We start from the raw sequence: 25715 nt of genomic DNA, 5'->3' as shown, positions 1-25715 counted from the left end.
GCAGGGAACAATATAAACAGGCAAAATTCTATTCTGTTGAAATCTGTTAATTTTGCCACCAGCTCCAGCAAGGGTAGAAACTCATCGTTTATTAATCCACTGAAGATATCGACTGCTTGTTTCTTGTATTGTTGACGGTGGCTTGGAATGTTTTGGCAACTGGATGTATATCAGTCTCTGTAGTACCAAATATTGGGGTTGGGAATCTGGCTGACTGAGAGGAGGCACGTGGAGAAGTGTCCCATAAATAAGCTATTGTCAGATAGAGAATCACATGGTGGGATTTTGGTCCACAAAGAACACTTCCTGGATTGCCTGTTGTGGTTTCAAACAAGCGTTGCTTTGTTCATCAGCTGAGTTTGTGATACTCATTTTAATGGTTTTGGGATGTTCTCTTGCCCTTTCCTTTGTTCTGGAAAGCGGTGTGTGTCAGCCTTACTGACTTCTCTTTCCTTTGTTGTGCCGTAGGTGGGTTGCCTATGACAAGGAGCGCTACAAAGGCCATCAGTACTTGCTGGAGGAGGGAGATTATGAAGACAGACATTCCTGGGGGGGAACTGACAGTGTCCTCCTGTCTTTCCGGTTCCTGCAGGCTGTAAGTACTCCTGTGAATTCCACACAAATTGTGCACAGTTCTATACATAAAGAGGAAGGTTATTCTTTGTGTATGGTACAGCTGTCTTGGGCTTAGTCGTTCCATCTTTTACCTGTGTTCATTCTCATTGTCGTCCTGCTGGCTGAAGTTTAGGCTGCACTGCGTATACATTGCAGAGCAGGGGCAGGTTCTAAATAGTCTTTGTGAAGCTCATACAAAAAAAAAATGCATCGTGCAGAATTCCTTGTCTGCCTGCCAGATTTGCCAAGTGCCTCCCTTCTGCGCTTCAAGCTATTTGAATCTAAGAGAATTTTCTTAAAAGCAGTGTACAGTGTAGTTCTTTATTAAAATAAAAATAGCTTTTCAACGCAGCAGCTGTTACAAGCCTTAAAACAGCATTACCCTCTGTCTCTGTAATTTTTCTGCCAGAAAATTTTGGCAGCAAAAATAATCATGGTAAAAAAATCCCTGCTGCTAAAGTGGGTTTAGTGGAGGCAAAGATGAAATAATAATAAAAACTATCTGCAAGAGTCCAGTATTGGAAGCAAAGTTAGACTTGTTAGTGATGGGGAAACATGGTTAGAACTTCTTTATAATTTCCTTTGGTTTGGGTTTTTTTTGTTCGTTTGGAGGGTTTGAAGATTTTTTTATCATAATGGGTACTCTGTGAACTTTAAATACAGCTGTGAAGAGTGGCTCCTTTTGAGACTTAGATTGTTCACTGTGATATTACTCAGTTTTGTATACCCAGATTACTCATCTCCTCACCTGAGGAGATGTGATATTCCTGAGGCAGGAATTTTGTGAAGGTTGGAGATAGAGCAAACTCACTGTCTCAACAGTCATTACCTTTTTTAAAAAATAAAAAGTTAATGTGAACCCAAGAAGGCCATACTTTAATTCACAATTTACAGCTTTGGTTTTTATGAAAGGCACCTAGAAAAAGCTGTATTTATGATCAGAATCTATCATATATCTTAAAATAAAGATAGGAGAATAAACTGAATGGAAGAAAACTATTCTTCTCTAAATAATTTATTTTCAGATTTCTGAGAAAAAAACAGGTGGGGAATTTCTTCAGATTCTTATCTTTGAATATGCAGAATCCTGTCCAATTACTGACTAATCTTAGTTTCTCTCTATTTTCTAGCTATATGTAGGATACTAGAGCAAGTTAAATTGATCTTTTTAGGTCTTTGTCTTGGCAAAGGACGTAAATACAAGCTTAAAATTGTGTGTGTGGCTAGTAAGAGTGACGCTCCACGTACATTCATGTATTTAAGTTGACTCACACCTTGGAGAGTTGGCAAGACTCAACTCATAAACATTTTAAAAACGTGTATAATTCACAGCCATAAATCAATATCTGTCATTCAAACTGGCATATGAATATGTGTCAATATTTAATAAAATAAAAGTGTAGGGAACAATTTTCCTCAAGCTGTAGCATAACTAAGGGCAATGAGCTGCTTGCCAGTGAAATGACTAAGGGCACTGGCATTCTGTTGTTTGGCTTGACCAGCAGATTGCCTGCCTCCCTCCGATGTGCAGCACACGTGTCAATGTTCAGGCTTGCCATATGCTCCCCTTCCTGACTTTGTATATGATACTTAAGGTCAGGATTTTAAAAATATTTTAGTACTAAGCTCTTGTTTTCAAGGGGACCTGGGCAAAAATCCAAAACTAGTTCTGTGTGCATAACAGTGAATGTACGAGATCTTCTGCATAACCTCGGAAATTCCCTCAGGAGAAGCACGGTGAAGGTTGCAGTGGGGATGTTCCTGGATGTCAGAACTTTATTGCCCTTCCCTAGAATTCTGGTTTAGTCCAATGAATTTAAGATTCTCTGTAGAAGATTTAGGATTTTGTGAAGTGCCCATGCATTATCCGTGGTCAGTTTAGGTAGGGAGTGGGGTTGGGCACTGACCCTGTTCTTATACATACCCACTGCTGTGTTCTCATGTAGGGCCAGTTTAGCCAGACTTGTATTTTTTTCTGCCGGAGCATCACACCCGGTGAGCTTGGCTGTGTTGGCTTTGAGGTCAGCCCACGCCTGAAAAGAATTCAGCCTGGCTCATAGGGCTTGAAGCTGAAGCTCATGAGCCCCGCGTACCTGAGTCAGCTGCGGGCAGAGTCAGATCAGATGTCTTTGTGTGGTGCTCCCGCAGCAGGGAGTGTGGTCCAGAGGCACGTAAAGGCTCTGCAGAGAGCAGGGCACAGCATTGCTCATTAGCCTGTGTCAGTCCCAGCTCCCTCAGTGGGGCTTAGTGCTCTGCAGAGCTATTCAGATATCCCTGCACCACTACACTTGCCGTGACAGGTTCCACCAGGACCTGTTAGCAGCAGGAAAATCCAGCCTGGGTTTCTGTACACATGGCAGTGGCTGCAGTCGAGCTGAGGCAGGAATTTAATTTCCTGACAAATCTGAAAGGTCAGGCACTGCACACAAACGAGGGATTGCTGCACGTCACCCCTCCTCAGCCACTGCTGAAGATGTACACAGGCACACCGCAAGAGCTTCCCGGTTTTAGCTGTCTTATGTATTCCAAGAGCTAATGTGGGGATTTGGGGAGTGTTTGGAAAGCAGAAAGATCTTGTGGGGTTGGTTTTTTTCCAGCTACTACCAAGCTCCATGATCCACATCTATATTGACCACATCAGAGTCAAACACAGAGCCTGTTCCTGAGAGCGGGCAGCAGTTTGTGCTGGTTTGGGGGACAGTTGCATTTGCTTATTTTCTGCAGTGTCAAGTGAATGTGTGAAGCTGGGATTTGCCTATGACTGTCATGATCAGAGAAAGAGCAAAGTTTCTGAGCCTTTTCAGAATACGTTGCCTTTGGAGCTTCCCCACTAATGTTTTCAAGTCTGCAGTGATTTGCCTTGGTCTGAAAGTCTTTTCTTAAAAAAGTATTTCTCCTATTGCTTATTGTTAGAGAAACTGTAGTGGAAATTTAGGGAGGAAAGAATGATGACTGAATCTGAAACATGTTTTAAATGTAATTACAGTTGTGAATATATTTCAGTATTTTAAGTTTAGTCTAAGAAATTTTGTGTAGATTTGATCTAAATGACTTTTCAGGTACTTTTATAAAGTCTTTGCTTTAGGACTGCTAAGAGTAGCTGTTTTTCATTTTTGCTAATACTGCACCAGTTTGGTTGGTTGTTTGTTTTACAAAAAGATAGTCTGAAGCTGCAGTTGTTCATGATGGTTTTGTCAGACCTAGTACTTTAATTTCTAGTATCTGAAGTAGTTGCAACTGTTTAAATATGTTAAAGAAGGAGGTGGTCAACTTAGTAAGAAAACCAGTTTTACTACATAATTTGTTCCATCACCTTTTAGTGTCCTGTAAACAATGAAGAGATGTTGAGCTACATCAAGTGTTTGTTCTAAAGTTGGTTTTCCTAATTCATTGTGATTGTATCCTGTACAAAGACATGGTGTCCTCTAAAGAGCCCAACCGAAGGAGTTTGGCTGCATTCTTGATCTGGCCTTAATTTCCAAGTGGCTTTTGACAGCTATAAGTCTTTTTCTCAGTGTAGCCTTCGGCATACTGCTCTCTGGTTGGTAACAGTGAAATGCTACAGCAGCAAGTATTTAGCGTAATAATTCCTATGGTGGTGTCCTCATATGTTTGTGGATCTGTGTCAGCCACACTGTTTGCTTGATAGCCTTTATTTCTTGTTTGGAAGACTTGCTTAGCTTCAACTTATTATAACATGGCTGAATTTTGGAGAAACATTAAAAGTTAACATAACAAAGTTAAAGGAATAAAGTGAACAGATTGTTGTTTTCTGTTTTCCCAAGCAATGGCTGAACTGTGTGCTTAGAATTGCTAAGTGGTTAAAAAGTTGAAGATTTGAGACCCAAATTCAAATAATCTCAAGCTGTGCAAGTAATCTGGTCAGGGAGCTAAACTAGCTGATAGCAGAGAGCAGTGTCACACGGCTATGTATGAGGGAACGTGACAGTGTTAAGCAGGATTTATTTATAGCTGTAGCGATTAGTCATGCCACGGATGTACCCAAAAAGTACAAATCCCTTGTGCTCCAAAAGTGATCTTGCCCAGTCTTTTTGTCTCCATGGTTATTGCCAGGTTACTGGTAAGGGATGAGGAAGGAGAACTTGAAGTAAGAGGCTATAGTCGTGGTAATACTTGGAATAGTCATTTATGAAGTTGTTGGAAGATCAGTGCTAAATCCACAACTCTTCCCTTGCCCACATGGGCATCTTTGCATTCTCAGTCATCCTCGCAGAGAAAAGGATAGTGCTGAGGGCAGCAGGTTCCTCATCTCTTCAGTGGAAACCACTGAAGGCCATATCAGATTGCCAGGCTGCCAGTTTTTACAGAACTTCAATGCCAAAATATCCCTTTGAAGATCCACACAAGGGATCTAAGTCCCTTCACTGCTTTATGAAACGCTGTCTTTCTGGCTATGACTCTTTTCCAACATGTTTTATGTACTGAAGTGTTGCTGAGCTGTGACAGCCTGTCTTCTAACTCCTGTATTGCCTCTTAGGATTTCATAGAGTCATCAGTGGCGCTTTTTCAGTCTGATGATGAAGATGGGAAGGCATTAGACATCACCAGTGAAGAAGTCCCTGATTTGGAGAAGGCTGGATTTGGCCCCGAGACGAGGTCTATTCTTGTGAGGAGTGGAGTGTAAGTCTACTGAAATACATGGAGGGAACTCTTCAGTATTTTTGTGCATGTTTGGGTGCATCTTTTGATAGAATATGGTACAGGTGGTAAACATTTGGAGGAAAAAAATTTTTCTTTATGTTTCCTTGGTGAATGGAAGAGAAAAAACTAACATTAGTTTTTGTAGCTCTCATGCTTGTACCTTAATTTGGATCTGGACATTCTTGTCACTAGAGAAAGCTTGTCATGTTCCTCCAGAGGCATCACAGACTATAGTTTCACAATACAGGAGCTTTGGGAGTAATACAGAAGAGAGATTTTAGGTATGTTAAGGTCTGAGATGCCTTTTGGGACAGGTAGAGCCTGTACAGAAAGGATAAGGTGTGTTGTATTTGTAAGAAAGTCAGACTGCTGGCACTGAATATTTTAATTTTATAGAACTATTTTAACTAAAAGGAGGAGTTAAACCAAGGACTGTGGAAAAGTACCTGGCTCAAGCCAGTGTACAGGGTGGACTTGGCTAACTTTTGGTGTGCATATGTGAAGTTCGGAAGGAAAATAAACAAGGAAACAAAGAAAATAAATAAGGAAGGTAAATTAGACCACCTGCAGTGTCTGTTGACAGACAGACATGTGGTATTAACTGATGGAGCAAGGACAAAACTCTAAAGTGCTAGAAACCTACCAATTAGTGTGTGGGAGCTAGAATGCTTGGCCTGAAATAACAGCTCTGATCCAGCAGATACTGCAGAGACTCACAGGAGGGATAAGCAGGGGAGTCACCCACTCTATGGGAATGATGGAATAGGCTATTACATGGAAGGCAGGGGTACTATGCACGAAAAATAATATCAAGTGCTAAAACATAAAAGATGTTATGGGAAAATAGCACTATGGAATCATGTGGGTGGAAATTCCAGGCTTTTAATAGTAATTTTAAAAGTACAATATTAACACTCTCATACCTACCCTAATGGTGATGGTGATAGGGATCAGCAGCTGTTAAGTGAGACTAAAAAAGCTTCAAATTTAGGATGGGTAGCAATAGTGGGGGACTTGGAACTGCTCACACGGGGGCTGATTATTAGTGTCTCTTGAGGATAAAATACAAGAATGAAAGGCTGCAACTTAGTTTGGAGAGGAGGGATACAAATGAGAACTGCAAAATCCTGAGGGTGGTAAGACAAGTTTAATGTAGCAGCATTCACAGAGTCTTACATGACAACAGTTGAAGGGATGCTTTACAGAACTACATGATACTGAAGATCCAGTTGAGACAAATTTGAAAACTTGTCAGTTAAATTTCTTTCCTTTGTGTTTCTTGTTTCTGAGAAAAGCATCATCTCGTGATGAATGTATATTTGATGGAAAAGCAGATACCCAGAGTTGTGTGTTTGTCAAATAATGTTTGCAAAATAAAAGCAGAAAATACGAGGTGTGACAGTTTTATACCTCTCCTTGGGTTTAATGTTGCACTGTCTGTCAGATGGACTTTTTGTTGTATTTAACTTGCTAGCATTGTCATCAGACTACACAGAAAAATGCGATGGTTTTGGGTTAATTTTTGTGTCATTATCCAGGTGGGTGGCATATAAGCAGAAATATTTCTGTGGAGAACAATATGTATTGGAGAAAGGAAAATACAAATGCTTCTTTGACTGGGGAGGATCCAGTAAAACAATCATGTCAATTCGACCTGTGAAGCTGGTGAGTTACCAGAACCTTTTAAGGGGGAAACTTGAAAGAAATAAGGCCTTTGGAGTCCAGAGCATTCCATAAAAATTAAACAGGACAGTCCACATTATAACAACCCATCTGCTTATTTGGAAACAACTTAAAGACCCTTGTTAATGACATCATGAGTCTATTCAAGACAGAGACTTACATAGATGCCCTGGATCTTTTGATGTCTTGAGAAAATTATCAGGGAAACCTCAAAACAAGAACTTCCCTTTGGCAGACTGCATAAAGGCAAAGAATAACCTGGCCTGGAAAGATTAATTTGCTTTAAAACATAGGAATTTATGATGCCTAATCAATAACAGATATAAAACCACTTGAGAATTTATCTGGCCTATGTTGTTTTTTCTGTAATAGAAGTCTGGTTTTTTAATTATTTTTATTTTTATGCTGAAATATTTATAATACACACAGTGAATAAAGACAGGAAATATTTTTAATCCATTATTCAATCCAAGGTGGTGTAACTTGCCCAAGCAGATTAGTGCCAGAACTGTCAAAACCCAAATGCAAAGCAGAGTCAATCCTCAGTAATAAGTATTAAGTAATAATAAACAATAAATAAAAAGTAATAAATTATACTAATGCACTGAAAGCGGGAAAGGATTTTTTATCTTTCTTTTGAAGATCACGTGTCGAAAGAGCTGTCCCAGTCATCTGTTGTTTTTAATTCTGTGTCCTTTTGAGAAATAGCCTCAAAAACAAATGCAGACATTTATGTGGACTCTAATCCACATTATACAGACTAAGTAATGCTGATGCAATTTCTCTGTGTGAAAGGCACTGAACAGTCAGGCAGGTAATCGTGAGCTTACGGGCAGCTGATGGCAAAAATGGCAAAGAGAATTGTGCCAAGAGCCTGGGAAGTGTGTTTTTTCTCTGCTCTTCAGTTCATAATTAACAAATTTCAGGAACTTGACATGTCTCCTAGGAAATTAACTGTAATTGATTTGGGGTTCTTTTTAACGTGTGTATGTCTTTATTATTGCAGGAACCACTTGGAATGAACGAGCCTCCACATTTGGTATGTTGACATTATGTAACTGTCTTTAGTACTAAACTACATTTAATAATTAAATACAGGCAATGTTGCATGTCTTGCTTCAGATGACATCTCAGTTACTTCAAATGATACCTCAGTATTATCATTTCATACAGCAGATTGCTGATGGATGAAAGTGGTAGATGTATAAAGGTTAAGTTTGCTAATGTTCTGCTCTTTGCTTTATTCCAGATCGTATCCTTTAGTATTCTGTCTTCAAAAATGCAAGCAGTCCAATAGGTTTTGACTGACTTTCGGTCTCTATAGCTATTTATCTTCCTCTTCTTTCCTTCCTATTCCTGGTAACTCTCCACCACATTCACTCATCCTTCTCTTTGTGGCAGATTTTTGTTCCATTATTTTGCATTTTATTGGTTTGTCACTGCTGTGTCAACAGACTTGGTGAGGAGGAAAATATAAACTGCAGGAAATTGAACTGTACTTTCCAAACCTGCAGATGCATCAACAGAAGAAGTTCATTTTTTTAATCTTGAGTGCTGGTAGCTCTTCTTTTCATAGTCTCTTTAAGGAGCAGGTTACCTTTACCTCACAGGAACATTAAGACCTTAACTGAAAACGTCCTGCTCATAATAAATCCGTGATAAATCTCTTCTGTGATACATTCTGACAATTTCTCTGAAAGTTGCATCTGACTTGGTGGTAACTTACAATGAGAAAGTGGTCCCTATAACTCACTCAAGAATGACTTAGTTTTGGGTGTTACGATTTTGGGCCTTATCTTATGAGGTTACGTTCCATTAATGGACCTTTGTGTTATCTTTCTAAAAACAAAACCCTACTCTGTGCTCATCACCACACGGGGTCTGTGTCCCCTGCAATGTTCTGTCCCAGCAGGGCTCTCCTCTCTTCCAGCATTAGTTGTTTGATTTGTCTTTTTCTGTCCTGGAGAGCACTGCTGGTGTGGGTGATGATCGGAGGGGCTGCATTGCTCTCCCTGTGACATGCTTTTAATTAAACCAATTCAGAAAACTTTATTTCAAGAAACATGACATTATTTTTCAGACAAAAGAGACTTTAAAGCTCAGTGATTCTGTTTCAGCAAACTCTAAGTATTTTGTCATCTGGACACAATTTTGCTTTCTCCCTTGCATGGGAAATAACATACACTGTGTTGTTTAGCAGGTGGACCACACCCTCCTTTTTCCCCAAGTATCCTAGTTCTATGATTTTATGATTAACCCAAGACTACAGGAAATGTTTCCTGTCTGAAGACATAATTGGTGCATTATTTTAGTCTTAAACACTGACTTCCTGCCAGACCTATTCACATGGCAGTTTGCAGCCAAATCCAAAGACTTGCAAGGACGTTCACAGTAAGGTCTTGGTAAATGATACCAAATAAAATAACCAACTCTAGTGAAACCAGAGAGGTCCAAACAGTTGAAGACAATTTTATTTCCGTCTTCAACTCTTCTGTTTTTTCAGGATCTCACAAAAACTGTTCTTTGAGTACATTACTCCAGTTTTGCAGACCTTAAATATCAATTCAAGCCTTTGAAGTTTTAATAAATGGTGCTTTATAGTCTTTCTATTTCCCAGAAACATGAAAAAAATCTGTGTGTATGTATATACACAGTCACCTTTAAATACTGACTTGTACTAGATCATGTTTTGCCTCTTGTGTTCTCTAATAACAGTCCTAAAGCCATTTGTAAAACAATTACTATCCTGATTTATCACAATCCTGGTTCTCCCAGGATTCCACCCCAAAGCTGAGGAAGGAAGAACATCATTCCTATCCCTACAGCTCTTATAGGAGGGGAAATATTTTGAGTAAGTGTTTCTGGGAAAACATTTAATCACTTAGGTAAAGGACAGTCATAAATATGAAGAATTTCCCATTCAGAGTAAAATAAAAGCTTTCATGGACGCACTGGTCTTTTGGTTTGGAACTTCAAAGCATGGTGCATAGGAGCTGGCAGGTCCTTAAAACAACCTGATGTTTGAGCCTTGTATAAGCCATATATTGATTATTTTGAATGATTATACATTCTCCCACTTTTAATAAGCATGTATCTGAGCTAAGTGAACTGTTTTCACTGTCTACAACAGTATGTCTTCTTTTCACTTCTGTTTTTACTTGCTCATCAGAAACTGAAAAGCAGCTAAATTTCTAAAATCCCTCAGCAACTCCCCTGACCTTTTCCTCCTGCCAGGCTCCCTTATAAACCGTGGACATCCAGTGTCTGAAATCACTGACTCAACAAAGCCATTCCTTTTATTTATTAAAATAAAACTTGGTTTTGTCCAGCAAGAACAAAACCTCTTTCCATAGCAGCTGAGATGATTCAGAAAACAGAGATAATTGCTGCAATACCTTATGTTTTTATTTTACTGTGCTGTCTGTTGAACTTTTAGGAAGTGAAACCTCATATGATAATGTCAAACCCTGACAAACCAGAGATTGCTGCACTCTGAGACTAATTGCAGATGCTCAGTGTTTTCTCTGAGGAATCACTAGTTCACCCCAGACCATCATTCATTATTAGATAGATTCTGTATTAAACTGAGTTGTGAATCTTTTCTAAAAGCCTTGCATAGCATGTGGCCTATGTGTATATATATATGTATCTATTCCTTTCTGTAAAGAGCTTTTAGATGAGTGGGTAGAAAATACTATGTAATTACAGCTTAAATAGATGTTTTGTGACATAGCAGTGTCATTGCGTTCACAGAAAAATCAGTTACACTTTATTCACTGTATTGTAGCTGATCTGTGTTCTCCAGTTTGCAGTTACAGCATGTAAGGCCAGGTTAAGCCTTTCTTGTTCTTTCTAACAGGAAACATATTCATTTGTTTTAAAAACACAGACTGAGCTTTTCCATAAAATCATTTGCTTTGTGTTTGGCCTTTCTCAATCTGGACTGGCAAAAGCATTTGATTTCTTCTCTTTGGCAGGAAACTTGGACAATTTGGGGCATGAAGGGGGAAGTAGCTCTTGCAACAGCCATCGTGTTTTTCTTCCATTACAGAATATGAGCTATTCTCTTGATACAGTTAATTTTTTCATTCTTTTCCAGCCTCTCTTTCAGGCTTTAAAGTGAAATTCATCTCAGTTACACAGTGGCAGCCCAAGGGTACAGAATTCTGGGTGACTTTGCTGTAGATCACAGCCTGTGTCATACTGGCTTTTTTTCTTTTTTTGTTTCTCTCTTTCTCTTTTCTTTTACTGCAACACTTTCAGCCTTATTGCTTTTCAGGGTGAATTGAACACGTCTTACTGGTGGGGAGTGGTCCAGTGTGACTTGCAGTTCTTCACCATGACATCTGAAGTTCACCTAAGCTGTTTTTATGAGTTCCCAGTTCTGTCAGAAATTCTGAAATTAAAAACTGCCTGCTATCACTGTGGTCTCAGGAGATTTCAAGGCACTTTGTCAGCAGCAGATCTGTGTCTTTTGACCATTGCTTCCCCATTCTGTTTTGAACACTGGATTGCTGAGCTGTAGTGGGATTTAACTGCAGTTCAGGGGTCCTTCATGTGGATGAGAACAGCCTTCAGTCCTCCCCTTCTCTTTTTGCTGGGCCCTCTCCTGCTGCAGTTGAACTTGGAACACTTGATAACACTGCCTGCCCTAGCATCACTGGGGACCATCCTGTACCAGTCCCACAGATGATAAATTACTTGATCTTTCTAAATATAAAGTAGCTGTAGAAATGTAAAAGATTCCTTAAATGAGAAGTCGTTCTGTTTATTGTATCTTTATGAATTGAATGGATACTTCTGTGAGAGTACAGCTTTCTCTGTTTACATTAATGATAATGCCTTCATTTTCCTTCTAGTCATTGTTTTTGTTTTGTTTTGTTCTTGTAGCTCAAAGCTTTCAGTAATACACATTTCCAAGGAGCATGTATAGATTTCACAGCAGAAGTTTCTGATTTTACATCATTCATACCATGTTCTTTTAAGGTTCTTCGGGGATGGTAAGTCTGTTGTTTTACATGCCACCATTTTCAGGGATAGGAACTTTTTTTTTTTAAACCTTACTAAATTTCAGGCAACTGAAAACACATAACACATGCCCATCACATTCCATCGTGTCTTAGACCCTTTGTCTTGCAATGCATCTCAGTAACTCTCATCCTGTCCTTGGTTCGGGTAGTATGCATTTTGCTATCCCGTATGGGAAGCTTGCACAGTTACTGTGATTCTTTTCTTAACTCCAACTAGAATTTATTCCAGATTTTGAGAATTTGGTACAGTAGAAGTGTCTACATTCCACTTGCATTGTTTGACTCTGGAACTGAGGTTTCTGTACCACATGATTTGATCTTGCTGCTTTGGGTTAGTTCATAGCATAGCCTTTGAAGTCACCTTACTTTGAAGCTTCACAAGAACAGAGAAATTTTTTATTCCTTGTGTCCTTAGCAAATCTTAAGTCTTGAAAAAAACTTAGTGTTAATAAGCAGCTAGAGCCACTTATCGTTTTTGTTTCCTTATTCTTACAGTTGGCTCCTGTGTTACGAGGGGGAAATCACTGACAATCACTGTGTGCTGGAAGAAGGGCTCTACGCTGACCTCAGTTCCTGTGGCTGCCCGACTGCTACAATCAAATCCCTCAAGCCTATTCAATATGTAAGGACTCTATTGGGAAAAAATAATAACATTTTGGAACTCTTTTCCTAGTCAGATGTCTGAGCTTGCGGTAAATAGAGGAAAGAGTGAAGTTTGTTTTCTTGGCTTACAGGATTTTCTGGGTTAGGAACAAGTTGGGCTGCGTGTTCTTAGGCACATGGTCACTTGTAGGTGTGTGTTCTTGGGTGTTCTGGGCTCAGAGTTGCTCTGTTTTGTACAAGTTGCATTGGTTAACATTTTTCTCACTGATGTTGTGGCAAGTTCACCCTGGATGGGCACCAGGTGCCCACCAAGGCCACTTTATCATTTTCCCTTAAGTGGACAGGGGAGAGAAAATACAGCAAAACCTGCTCCAGGGTGAGCTCCTCTCTCCACGGGGCCACAGGTCCTGCCAGGAGCCTGCTCTCACCTGGGCTTCCCATGGGGTCACAGCCTCCTTCGGGCATCCACCTGCTCTTGTGTGGGGCCCTCCACGGGCTGCAGGTGGATTTCTGCTCCACCATGGTCCTCCATGAGCTTCAGTCTTGAAATTGAAGTAAGTGGCTTATCTGCCTACTCCTCTCTAGTGACAGCCACCAACTTCTGCAAAACTCTCCCTCCTCCCCTGATCACAGAACACAAACTCAGCCTATGGGACATGTGTCCTTCAGGGTAACTCTCATGAAGCTGGACTTCAGGGAGTACTCAGTTCAGTGGTTTTTTTCACATATGAAGTCCTTTTCCTCATTTGTGAACAGATTTTTAAAACAAAAGAAAAAAAAACCCAAAACAAAATCCCCAAAACAAACAAACAAAGCAATCAAAAGAAAATTTACCAAAAAAACTCTCAAGCAAACCCAACCACCAAAAGCCATGGGCATGGTGGGAAGGATGTACAATTTGAGCTTGAGAGCTCAACTTTTCACTAGACTACACAGATACAGTGGAGCTATAGCTTCCCACCTCACCTGCTGAGAGCCTGGTTTTTAAGTTAGGCTTTTGGACACTGCTGTGCTAAATCAGACTGAAGTTTTGACATGGAATAGTAGGTCTCTTCCCAATCCCCCAGCCTGTAATCTCTCGGGGAAGTAACTGTGCAGTTTGGTCTAGTGGGCAGCCCTAGATTACTGCGGGCCAGGCCCTGGAAGAAGTGTGTTTGGCAGGCTGTGCGTGGGAAGCTCACACGTCTTCCTCTGCTTTGGGAGAGACCTGCACCTCTTAGCTCAGTTCCTCTCTCTCAAATAGGAGCCCTCATATTCTACAAAATCAGGGCACTAAACAGCATAAAATGCTGTTGAACCCCACCTGTTTCACAAATAGCAGTGCCCTCAGTGGCCCCTAAGTCATTGTGAGTGCAGATGAGCCAGGTCAGGGTTCCCAGGCTTTGTGTGGCATCGACGTGAGGCCGAGCACGGAGCAGTGGGTTCCGTCTGTGGTCAGAACAGCCGTGGCTCCTTCTGTGCATTGTCCACAAAACACTGCCTGGAACAGAGCCCTCTTTATTACAACATACTGCTGTTAGCTCATTCAAGAGACAAGCAATGCTATTCCCAAGTGGAGCTGTTGTGTAGTTTTATTGAATTAATTTGTGGCACTGGGAACCCCTTCCATTATTCAACTTTAAATACCAGACCTAAGGTGTGTCTCTTGGTCGCTGATGTGTGAGAGGGAGAACGTTTAACCCCAGCACCAAGCCCTAAATGTGCATTGTCTCCTGCTCCACTTCCAGTGAGATGAATTTGCTGCAAGTGTGGCTGTGAAGGACTCCCACACTGTGGTGGGGAGCCATGCATTGCTCTGTGTGAGGCTTCTGCATCCCAGATGTTCGCTAGGAGAAGAGGTCCATGTATGGCACTGCTAGAGGGGAAAAAAATATGCTTTTAGTAGTACAAAGGCTAGCTCATTAGCAGCCTTTGGGAACAGTCCAAGCCTGTTCAGTGGTGTAGGTGTGGCCAGCTATATATTTTAGAAGTAGATTGTATCAGCCAGATAGGAGATAGGAGAACAAAATGGGCTTGAGAAAAATAGGGGCATGGGATCTGGGTATTCCCTTGCTAATTTGCAAGGCTGTGGTGATAATTACCGATATGTTACCTTGGTTTTTGTGCAGGTGAGCGAAGTGGTAAAGTGTAACTTCTTGAGTTTTCACTTCAAATCTGTTTTGAGGGGCTTTTTAAGATGTTGTCAGCTGCTGCAGGATTTCTGAGCTCTGTTTTGGAAGCAGAATTTGAGGATTAACATTCCATATTTGCAGTACTCCTTCATGGCATTGGTGGGATTTTGTGACCTGATGGAACAGCACTGTAAGGTGGCAGTGGAATTTTTGTGACTGGGGTAACAGCACTGCCTTAATCAATATGAAACAGTAAAGAACTTCTGGAAAACCTGGACTTCTTTTTTCCCCAAAAATAGATCAACCAAATAGAGATGAGGAATAGACTTGAAGGAATAATTTGTTCTGTGGAAAATGCAGCTTTCATGCAAACAAAATGTTTGCAAACAAATATAACAAATGTTATGTGCTTGTTCTCCAAGGACTGTAATACTCAAGCTAAATCTTTAGGAGGCCCTAGATGTTCTTTTTTCCTGCTGTTTCATTTTGCTCAAATTTAGAATGATCTGTTTTGTCCTTCTGGGAGGAAGGACAAAAGTTTAGGAAAAGTTGTAGGAACAAAGCATATGTGTGCACTGATAGTGAGAGTATTATGTCCTTTGGTTTGATACTCTGTGAGGAAAAAATAGGGCTGCAATACTGCAGGTTTCCATGCCTGCATCAGCATTTCCACACCTTTTGCATTTTCATGGGTTCATGGAAGGGAAAGCTGCAAAAGAGTGGGTGAAGACAACTGTGCCATTTATAGAGCCATGGTTGCTTATTGGGGAATTTGCCCAGTGTTTGTTGCTTGAAGAGGTTAATCTTTTGGGATAGAGACCCTTATGTTCTTGCAATGGGGAGCTCTAGTGCTGCCTTTTCTCAGGCAGGCTGTATTGTCAAACTCCCTGTCATATTTACTGTGATTTCCGTGGACAAGAATAGCCAGTATTGTTGCAATGAGCACTTAGTTCTCCTTCTAAAGTGTTAACATCAGTCCTTAAGTTAAAGCAGTCTGAATGTTTCTAAAACCAAAAATGACATCGAGGCTGTAGGTTGTGCAATGCTTTTTTTGCTGGATTGCTTTTTTGCCCTATTCTTTTGAGGCATTCGTTATTCCTGCTCTGATCAATCATGACAGTTCTTGCATTTCTGTATTGATTATCTTTTTCTAAGTTAAGTACAGGTGTTAACCAATCTTCCTAGCATTCCTGTGAGGCAGATAATGAAATCAGATACAAGAATGAATTGGTTTCCCAGGGCCAGGCAATGATTCATTTTGTGTAGCTGGGACTGGACCGTGGGTGTTCTGTTGTCCAGTACTGTATTCCTCTCCCTCAGCCAGGCATCCATCCCACACCGAAGGGAGTAGCCAGGCAAGAGCAGCCTCAGTAAAGACAGTTGTTGCCAAAGGATGTTTCTCATGGTCACTAATGCCCTTGTGAAAATTGACCCTGTTGGACCTGTTCTGGACACGATTTCTGGTGTCTGCTCAGGTGAAAGGCAGTGCCAAGACTTTTGCAAACAGGAGTGTGCTGATACTGTCCTGCTGAGCAGAGCAACCTGAGAAATAGCTACCTACCTGCTGGTCTGGATTTCAAAGCGAGCCTTTAGTCACACATTGTAAATTTAACCCAGCCCCTCCAGCAGAAGGCACTTGGTAAGAACTGACCTTCCAAAATAAAAGCATTGCAGGTTTTAATCTGTTTCTGGTTTGTAACATTAGTGTTTTAGGAGTACAGTGGGCTTTGAAAAATGTCTCTGAGTGGATGATCCCCAAGCTCTTCTTTAAAATGTCTCAGCAAACTCTTTGTCCTTGCAGTGTTGCATGACTTAGATTGTACGTGCACTGGTTGGCAGAGGAAAACAACTTCTCTGAGGCAGATTCTGACCAAACAGCTACATACCAAGTGCTCTGAGTCAGTGTCAAGTAAATCTGCGTGTCCTGAATCACCACTGAGCAGCTCAGAGACACTTCACTACAATACATGTGCCTCCTCATACATAAAAGTTAATTTCTCCTCATTACTCGGTGCCTGTGTCAACTTTAATTCAAGATTTTGCTTTGTTCATTCCACCTGAGGCCATATCTTTGCTGCAAGAGAAATCCTAATTTTTGCTTGAGCCAGCTATGTCAGAGTAACCTCTCCTAAAACCCAGGTGACTTTCCTGGAAAGGCTGATCAGAGGTTACCCAGACCTGTTCCCTCCTCCTTTGCAGCTGCATCAAGATGAAAACTTCAAGTGCTTATGCTGTTGGTTACAATATTCCTCTTATGGTTTTAGGTTAAAAATGCTGTAGAATTGTGCCAGTGTTCCTTGCACGAAGGCACAGACTTTGTGTATTTAAATGTTTCCTCTGTTTTTCTGCTGATCTTATAGCAGTACCACATTTTCATGCAGACTGATCCTTTTATTTGCTTTCATAGGCAATCTGTCAACTGTAAAAAAGGACATTAAGTGAAAAATGTTTCAATTCTACATGAGATTGAAGGGTTTAGTAATTATGCTTTTTCTTCAGGATTGTCAGGAGAAAAATAGGAATGCCTGATTAAAACATTGAAAGCTTTTTAGTTGACCTTTTTAACCTCTTGCAGTTTGTAGCTGTCTAAGATTTTTGCGGTGAACTACTGCTAACTGAGGGCTATGGACACTGTACTTGTGATTTGCATCGCTGCTTTAGGTGTAATCTGCATATTCCGTCGATAAGTAAATAACCTGGATTTATGCAAAGCAAAAACTAAGGCCCTGATGATTCAAATAAAAATGAGTTTTCTCAGATGCAGAGGCCTCTCTGCATCACAAAGTGACTCACTGTGCCTGGCATGTGTCAGTGGGGCTGCCACGCTCTGATGACAAAGCCACTCATAAATGCAGTGTGTTCCAGCTCCGTGTGCTTTGTGTTTTTTTTCCTTCTTTGTTAAGGGGAGCATGATCTGAGCCAAAAGCACGTGGAAATTCAGCCGAAGTGGGCAAACGTGGGCATCATGTCTGACACCTGAAGTTAGACTATTCCTGCTAAAACTTCACTTTTTTTTCTCTCTCCTTCCTCCTTCCCCAGGTTTTTGCTGAGCCTTCCATCAGTCTTTTCACCCTGGAATGCTGCAAGGGCAGAGAGCTGCACTTCAGCGAACCCATCAGCTCTGTTCTGAATGAGGACCTTCATTTTTGCACTCAGTCTGTGTGGGTGAGGAGCGGACTGTAAGTATGGAAGAAATATTCCTGTCAGTTTTGCACTGTAGGGGCCACTACTGAACATGCATTTTCTCACCCCGTTTATAGGATGTTTCACATTCTAACTTTAATTTTGAGACAATATAAAATTCTAAAATGCAGTTGAATGCCAAGCACACTTTTTGTATCAAGACCCAAAACTGAACAAAAACTCTGGGCAGAGGGTGTATTTCCCCTTGTAAGAATCATCCTTTTATCCCTATACAGTAGGAATATGACCAGTAGAGCCTGTTGTTCAAGCCAGGAGCCAAAAGTAAGTTTTGATTACTGACTTACAAAGACAGGTAGTGTAAACTCGAACTGCCTTTATTAACTGGCTGTAAAATACCACCTATAAACTGCAGTGATTTAAACCACTGATGTGCTGACTGGCTGCCAAAGAGGCAGCAGCATCTGAGAGAAGCTCGCTCAGGGTGGATCTGACAGCTGGAACAGTAATTTGCTTCTGTTATTAGTTTAGCCCTCCTCCCTGAGTGTGAACACGCACCCAGGCTCTTCTGTGAAAAACATTTTACATCTGCAGGAGTGACCCTCTGACCTCTTCCACATGTTGCCCTTTCCCCTTTTGGAAAACCTCTCATGTGTTCTGTCTCTGACCAGGTTTTCAGCCTCCACATCCATAGCAGCCACAAACAATTTGCAGAGTCTCATCCCGCGACTGAGACTGGCTGGAAACTGCTTCCTCTAATGTGACACACATTTCACATGTTTATGTTTGACCTTTCCTCACCTTCTTCACACAGACAAGGCTGTAATTTTCTTGAGAGAATAGTGAATAGCTTCCCCACAGAGCTTTGCCAGTTCACTATGAGTTCTAGTCCCTAACATCTGTGCCACTTCCATCCTGAAACCTTGCTGGGAATGTAGAGTGATGATCTGCTGCTGTTGTCTTGAGGTGCCCTAGATGAGGGTGGCAAACAGCTGCTGTTTGGCTGAGAACTGCACACTTTCTGTGATCTGTGTTAATTTGGAAGGGGAAAGGCCTTCTCTGGGAGGAACGTCTGACTTATTTCTGGTGGGAGTGTGTAAATCTCCATTCTTCTGTGGAAGTGTTGAGGTCTAAAGTTCGTCCTGCTGGGAAACATCTCTTTATGAGCTTTCTCTGCCCTCTCATCAGGGGTGTGGAACTGGGATATTAAATCCCTTTGCCCATGCAATTGGCTGTAAAGGAAGGGTGATGGCTTTAGGACCACGTAGCAAGAAAGCATGGGAGAGTGAGTGCAGCACTCCAGCCCCTCCTGCATCTTTATTGTGCATCCAAGCCAGGTCAGCTCCTTCCCTGTCTTTGGGAAGAACGGTCGGGGCAGAGTGGCTGGGCTTCCTCTGAGTTGTTTGTGATGCTCCCTAGGAAACAGACCCCCCCAGCCTGTCCCCATCCCACACGGCAGATAGGTAGCCTAAAGGTGTCAGGTTATCACGGGAAGTCTGTGGGTTCGTTTGCCTTATCTGTGATTGAGAGCTCAGGAAGGCGGATTCGCAGGGTTTTTAGCTCCTTGTCCCAAAGCCCGCTGTCAACTTTAGGCAAATAACAAAGATTTACTGGCCACCTCAGCAATGGCACAAGCCTGGGCTGTGACTTGCCAAAGGGGGGGGATGGCTGCTGAGATACTCTGAGATGGGGAACAGGAGGCACAGCCTGGTGAGAGCCGAGATGAGTTCTGTCTGTGTTGCTGAGGGCCAGAAGCCTGACCTGGCTTCATCTGGTGATCACTGTGACAGTCTCTCCCCTCTCTGTTTCCTATAAATGTCTGCTGTGAAACTGCATTCCAACTGAGACTGTCCTGTGCTCCAAGAGAATTACTAACAAATGAATTCTGAGTTACCTGACAGAAAGCATTGCAAGGAAAAAAGTCAGGAATGCATTAGAAGGATAAAGAACACAGAGTGGTGGTCAGACTGCTCTGGATACCTGTTAGTCAGGAGGGATGGGACTTTATTTGAGGAAACAGAGATACAGCCCCATTGCAAGGCCTTTCACAGCACACTTTAGGCTCCATGGAGCCCTAAGCAAGGCTGGCTGTCAAGTTCCTCCAAGTTATGTGCCACAGGAAAAGCAAATTCCAGGTGCTGTGAGCACTGTGGATGCTTTCTCACTGACTTACAGCTCACCCACCCCTTGTGATCTTGGCAGCTGACCTGCAAAACAGGTAACCGGGGAAACCAGTGTTTGCTTTGTGTCCAGAGGAGTTAACGAGTCAGGCATTTACTGTCCACACAACAATGTGCTATTGATACTAACAGAAGGGATCTGTGATCCTGAAGCTGCCCTTTGTAAGCAGCATTTACTGAGCAGATGCCCAGATAACAAGGGGTCTGTATATGCCAGTGGTGAGGGATTCAGTCATGCCCACAGCTCAGATATATTCATTACAGGGAAGTCTGCTACAGCAGGGTGTAGGTTTTGGAGTAAACACTTTGTGTTTTCAGACAGGTGGAATAGCTATAAAAAGCTTTAACAGTAATGTAAACACAGGACAAGATCCTCCCGTAATTAATATGTACAACCAGGCAAAGCTGCACCTGCTGTGTGGCTTCCTAGTTTCTTAACTCTGCCTGCTGAAACCAGCATTATTCCCACCTGAGTTCTCCTATTTGTGGAGAAAAAAAATGGGGGGAAGAGGGGGGAGACAAGGAGTGGAGTTTACAAATTTCAGGCGGACAAACAGAAAACACGTCTCAGTGTCAACAGAAGGCAGTCAAACCACTGACGTGGGGGGCATTCTGCAGCACAGAAATAGAGGTTTGACACAAGCACCACTGTGGAGAGGTTTGGGGTTTTCAGGAGCACAGCCCTGACCGGCAGTTTGGGTTTGCTGTGGTTAACACGAGGTCCTTCACGTTCTGTTCTCTGTATCCAGGTGGATTGCGTACGAGGGATGTAATTTTTTAGGAAGGCAGATTCTGCTGGAGCCCAGTGAGATTTCAAACTGGAATGAACACAGTGGCTGGAAAGTAATTGGCTCCCTTCGTCCCATGAAGCAGGTACTGTAAGACTGTTTGAGGACAGGGGTGTTTTTTTTGGACAGGGACTTAGTGCACAAGTGTCAGCTCTAGCAGCAAGTACAGTGGTGTGTGTTGTACTCCTTAAATCAGGCCAAATGGTGACAGCCGGAAAGACCTACTGGAAGATTACTGAAGCAGAAAATTCCTCTCGTGGCAGTTATTGAGATCTATGTTCAGCTCCTAAAGGGAAATAATTCCTCGTTTCTTGAAGCCAAGTTTTGTTTTTCTGAATTGCTTATTAGCATGTTCTGGAGATGCTCTATTTTTACACTTTTGCCATATAACAATATAATGAGAAAACCAATTCCACATTTCATAATTAACATAAATGGAAGCAAGAGCAAATTTTATTGTTCTCTAGCCTGGATTTCCAAAACAGGCAAACTTCATGCAGTCCCACCAGGTTTTCCCTCTCTGCCTCACTCCAAGTAATGCCAGTTTCCATCTCATTCAAAGGCTCACGTCTCAAAACCACAACATTCTTAGGAGCTTTGCAAAAGGTAGATGGAGAAGCAAAACTGAGATAAATGTCCCTGAATCAAGGAGAAGGAGGTAGAATTGTGCTTCTCTGCCTTTCCAAGGCCCAGCAGGTCATCAGTGACACACAGAAGCTCCAGACCAGTCGAAACAGGTGTTGTCACTGCCCAGCCTTGCAAAATGAGACAGGCTTTGCTCAGAGACTTCACAGTTCCTTGTAAGGAATAACTATACTCTATGCTGATGCACATTATGTTTATGGATGCTTGGTGGGAGAGAGGCTTTATTGTCTGCTTGTTTTAATATGGAAAAAAGGGGATTCAAAATTCCCAGAAGAAAAACTGTTTGAGTTGGGGTTCCAACAGAGCTGCTCTTTATAACTCTCTGCTCTTTATTTGCACTGAAATCAGGGAATGACAGAGCAAAAGCTCAAACCCTGTAACAGCCCTACAAAATCCTCTTATTTTTTGAGTAAAGTGAGTAAACAGGGATGCCGAGCCAGTACCCTGTTTTTTGTGTATGTTCCAAAGCAGAATGTATGTTCAAAAGTGGTTTATCTCTGCCGTATACTCCAGTTAATGGGGGTTGAAGTTACTGGATACCAAACTCAGTAGTTTTGTGTCATAAGAATAAAAAGCCTGTGGAGTCCAGCCCACAGCCTGGCCTTGGAGTGACTGAAATGCACTGAACTAGACATGTTTGCATATCCCAGAAATTACGTCTACAGCCATAAGTACATTTTTTTAAAGAAAACCCATCTGCCATTGCTGCTTAGAGCTGTGAAAGCCACTTGCTGCTGCTTCACATGCGTATTTCTTTCTAACAGAAAAAAGAATCCTTTTCTGATACTGGAAATTGGATGTAATGTTTAGAAAACTGATATGAGGTGGAGGGGAGGCTCTCTCACATCAGCTGTGGTAATCTCTGTGTTGTAACTCTCCCCTCACACCCTCCCAGCCTGCAGTGTACCTGAGGGTGAGGAACCGAGCCCAGGGTCGGTACCTGACTGTGGCTGGGAGCCTGGCAGACGTCAGAGCAACGTCAGTGTGTGCATCCCCCTACAACGGCAGGAACACCCAGGTCTGGCACTACTGCCGGGGACTCTTCAAGTCCAGGGTGAGTTTCCAGGTGCTGGAAGTGGGTGGGTTCTATCCGTGCTCTCCTCTGACCTTCACTTCTTGCTTTTACTCTAGGCCGCCACTAACACCCAGATGGCTTTGTTCTCTCTTAAAACCAAAACTCTTAAAAAAACCTACATCCTCTTACTTACTATGGATAGGTCACTTTGCTCTGTCTGCTTGGGCAAGTTGGGCTACTTCTCACATCTGTCTAAGGGGACTGATGTTCCTGGAAGTAGAAACCTGGTTTTGTCCAAAGTCGCAAGTTTAAGTTTAAAACTTTGAATAGTTAAGAACTTATCTGAAAAGTAATGTGTGAATGAATTAAGTGATTTTCTATTAATGCTGCCCTTGATAACTGTTATTGGTATAAAAAAAGCTGATAATTTAACATAAAAAGCTGATAACACAAAAGCCTGAAGTAGCAGAGACACCGCCTTTGACCAAGCAGCTGATCAGTTGCTGCATAATCTGCTCCTCTCTTGCTTGTCAGGCTTCTTATCACTCCAGCATGATTTCCTGACGTATGCTCAGTGCCTGAAACAAGTCAGGCACAAAACTGAGGCTTTGTGGCCTGGATCTCACCTCTCTTCTTGTTCCTTAGGCCAACAATGCCTGTCTGGATGTCATTGGTGGCAGAGATGTGCCTGGGGCCAAAGTTGCCCTCTGGGCAGAGCATGGGAAGGACAGACAAAAGTGGAGATTCAACGAGGATGGAACCATCAGTTCATACCTCAGTGAACAACTGGTGCTTGATATTAAAGGTATTTAAAAAACAAACCATCTCTAAACCTCTCACATGTTTTAGGTGTGCTTTTTGATTAGGGTTAATTGTCATTTTCCTTTTTTTTTTTTTTCTTGTACTTAAGGTTTTCTGTTAAGTTTATGTCCAGTTGCTTGACAGTGGGACAAGGAACAACAGGAGGGGGAGGAACCTTTCTCTTTTGATTCCAGAGGTTTATTTGGATCAGATCAACTATTGTACTTTAGGGAGTTAAGCAGTGCTGATGGCAAGAAATGTGAGTTACAGAAGACAAAATGGTGGAGAAGCAACCACAGAACAGCTGTGGCTCAAAAAGTGAAAGGAAGTTTAAAAAAAAAGACTGGTTAAAATTGTCACTGCTCAGTTACAGACACCTCATGGAATTTCTGTTTTTCACCTGATTTTCCTACTTAGTCATACTTCTTAAAGATTATCCATAGATTTTTATGAGCATTTGTTTTAAAAAAATTTCTTTCATGACCTTCTTTTGTTTTTAAGGAGGAAATTATTATGACAAGAACCACATCATTATGAATCAGCCAGTAGAAGACAGACTTTCACAGAAATGGGATATAGAAGTACTGTGAGTAAAACCCACCCCACGGATGGACCTTGTGCGGGCTATTAACGTCTATCTTAGAGGGGGAAAACAAGAACACAGCTACTGAAGTCACACACCACTGGAACCATAAGCAGCAACTCCTCTCTACTTTCCTTCATACCATCTCTTAAAAGAACTGAATTTTGCACAAATCTGGAAGAGGGGAGGTTGATGCAATGTCTCTCTGCAAGGAAGCTGATTTTTCAGAGGCTGCTCCTGTGAAAGTCACTATTACTCTTCATCTGCAGTATGAAAGGTATGAAAGTATAAAAGACTAGACATAGGTTTTGCAGTATAGGAACTGCAAGAGATAACATGTGAAAGGCTCTTCAGAGATACTGTCTTTATCTTCCTCACACTGATGGAAGCTCCCCAAGGAATGAATGCACTGGTGAGCTTGAATGAAGGTGAGATGGACTTTCATGTCCCAAGTGAAACTGTTTGGGCTCCAAGCAATTGTGAAGCTCAAATCTTGCTAAAATGCAATTTATTATGTTCATAAAGACAACTTGGAACTGGAATTCCAGCTCAGCATGTGAAATGAGGTGACAGAGAAAGCCTGACTCTCACCCCCTCAACGTTACTTGTCGGCCTTTGCCTTCTCTCGTTTTCATAGTACCAAATTCCCAGAGCCAGGAACTGTTTTTGCTGCCCCGTGGCCCGTTTACTGCCCACGCAATTGTGAGTTATCCTTGAAGATCACCTTTAACAGGAGCCATATGTGCATGTATCAAACCAGGGATAAATGGCCCTGGGTCAGGCTGCACTTCTGCAAGGGCTAAAGCTGCGTTTAGCACAGCAGCGATTTCAAATGTAGCTGTATTTTTGGTTCAGTGTACAGAGCTTAATTTAATGCAATGTCATTTGGTGTTGAAACCATGTCTTCCTGCAGAAAACAGCTCACCCTGGCATGTGTTTTCAAAGGTGCTGGCAGCCTGCATTCCAGTGCTTGCTTGATGAGAAATCCCTCAGATCACTGGTTTCAGCATCACATACCTACTTCATTGAAAATACCTTCTTTTTTTCATATTTGTATATTCAGGGTATGTTTTCCAGGTATGTATTCTAAGACTATTTAAAGAGTTCAGGTTAGCTAAAGACAAGGTATTTTAGATTCCAAAAGCTGTAACTATTGTGCACTCAAACAGGATCACCCCAAACAAATAAAGACATAACCCTATGTCTGCCATAGATAAAATATATAGATGTCTATTTTTGTATGAAATGGAGTTCTATATAGTATTGTTTAAAAAAAAAATCTACTTGCACTTACTGTTTTACATTCTAAAATTATCATAAATCTGCTGTTTGAGTAACAGATCCTCAAATATATGTATATATTTTTCCAACTAAAACATTTGTTTAGCTTTTTTCCATGTAAATCAGTACATCAAGTGTTCTGCACGTGACTTGCTTTCCATATGAAATTTTAAAAGCCTGTGTAAAAAGTTGTAGTTTTTTTAATGAAGAATGACTAAATCAGATTTGGTGTCTCAGTGTTACATAACAAAGCGAAGCAGGCTTTTGTACTTAGGAGACCTTGAATGTAAAATGCTTAAGCATGTATATTTTACCTGTATAAAACTTTTTAGGAGGAACATTTTGTTTGTTGGTTTCTTTTTTAAACAAACTAAACAACAGTTTTTTAGCAGATGTCAACAAGCACGTTCCTGTAAAATATTTCTTTTCAAATGGACAGAAAAAGAGGTAAGTATATTGAGTACACAACTCTGCTGTCACATGAGTTTAATAGTTCATTGATTTTTAATATTCAAGTAACTGCACTACTACTCATCAAAACCCATTTGAGTGAGCATTGAAGATGCAGGTTCCAGCC

The 25715-nt window shown here is 41.5% G+C and overlaps 1 protein-coding gene across 2 annotated transcripts in view; it reads left to right on the top strand.

Moving 5' to 3' along the window:
- CRYBG3 (crystallin beta-gamma domain containing 3) overlaps positions 1-25478 on the top strand; it is a 78373-nt gene extending 52895 nt beyond the window's left edge. Inside the window, exons 11-21 of one of the 2 annotated variants that reach the window (XM_050333634.1) lie at positions 469-595; positions 5114-5256; positions 6816-6942; positions 7967-7999; positions 11851-11960; positions 12486-12612; positions 17744-17883; positions 20775-20898; positions 22354-22512; positions 23119-23278; positions 23776-25478. In XM_050333634.1, coding sequence (XP_050189591.1) covers positions 469-595; positions 5114-5256; positions 6816-6942; positions 7967-7999; positions 11851-11960; positions 12486-12612; positions 17744-17883; positions 20775-20898; positions 22354-22512; positions 23119-23278; positions 23776-23864 — 1339 coding nt within the window. In that variant the 3' untranslated portion in view covers positions 23865-25478. Of the gene's footprint in view, positions 1-468; positions 596-5113; positions 5257-6815; positions 6943-7966; positions 8000-11850; positions 11961-12485; positions 12613-17743; positions 17884-20774; positions 20899-22353; positions 22513-23118; positions 23279-23775 lie in introns of those variants that run through there. The other variant, XR_007631049.1, reaches the window with a different exon arrangement.
- Positions 25479-25715: the final 237 nt, after the last annotated feature.

The sequence above is a fragment of the Myiozetetes cayanensis genome, unplaced genomic scaffold, assembly GCF_022539395.1.
Source record: "Myiozetetes cayanensis isolate MyiCay16 unplaced genomic scaffold, myiCay2020 scf5-8, whole genome shotgun sequence".
In the NCBI taxonomy this organism is placed as follows: Eukaryota; Metazoa; Chordata; class Aves; order Passeriformes; family Tyrannidae; genus Myiozetetes; species Myiozetetes cayanensis.
This window is presented reverse-complemented; position numbering and strand designations above follow the sequence as displayed.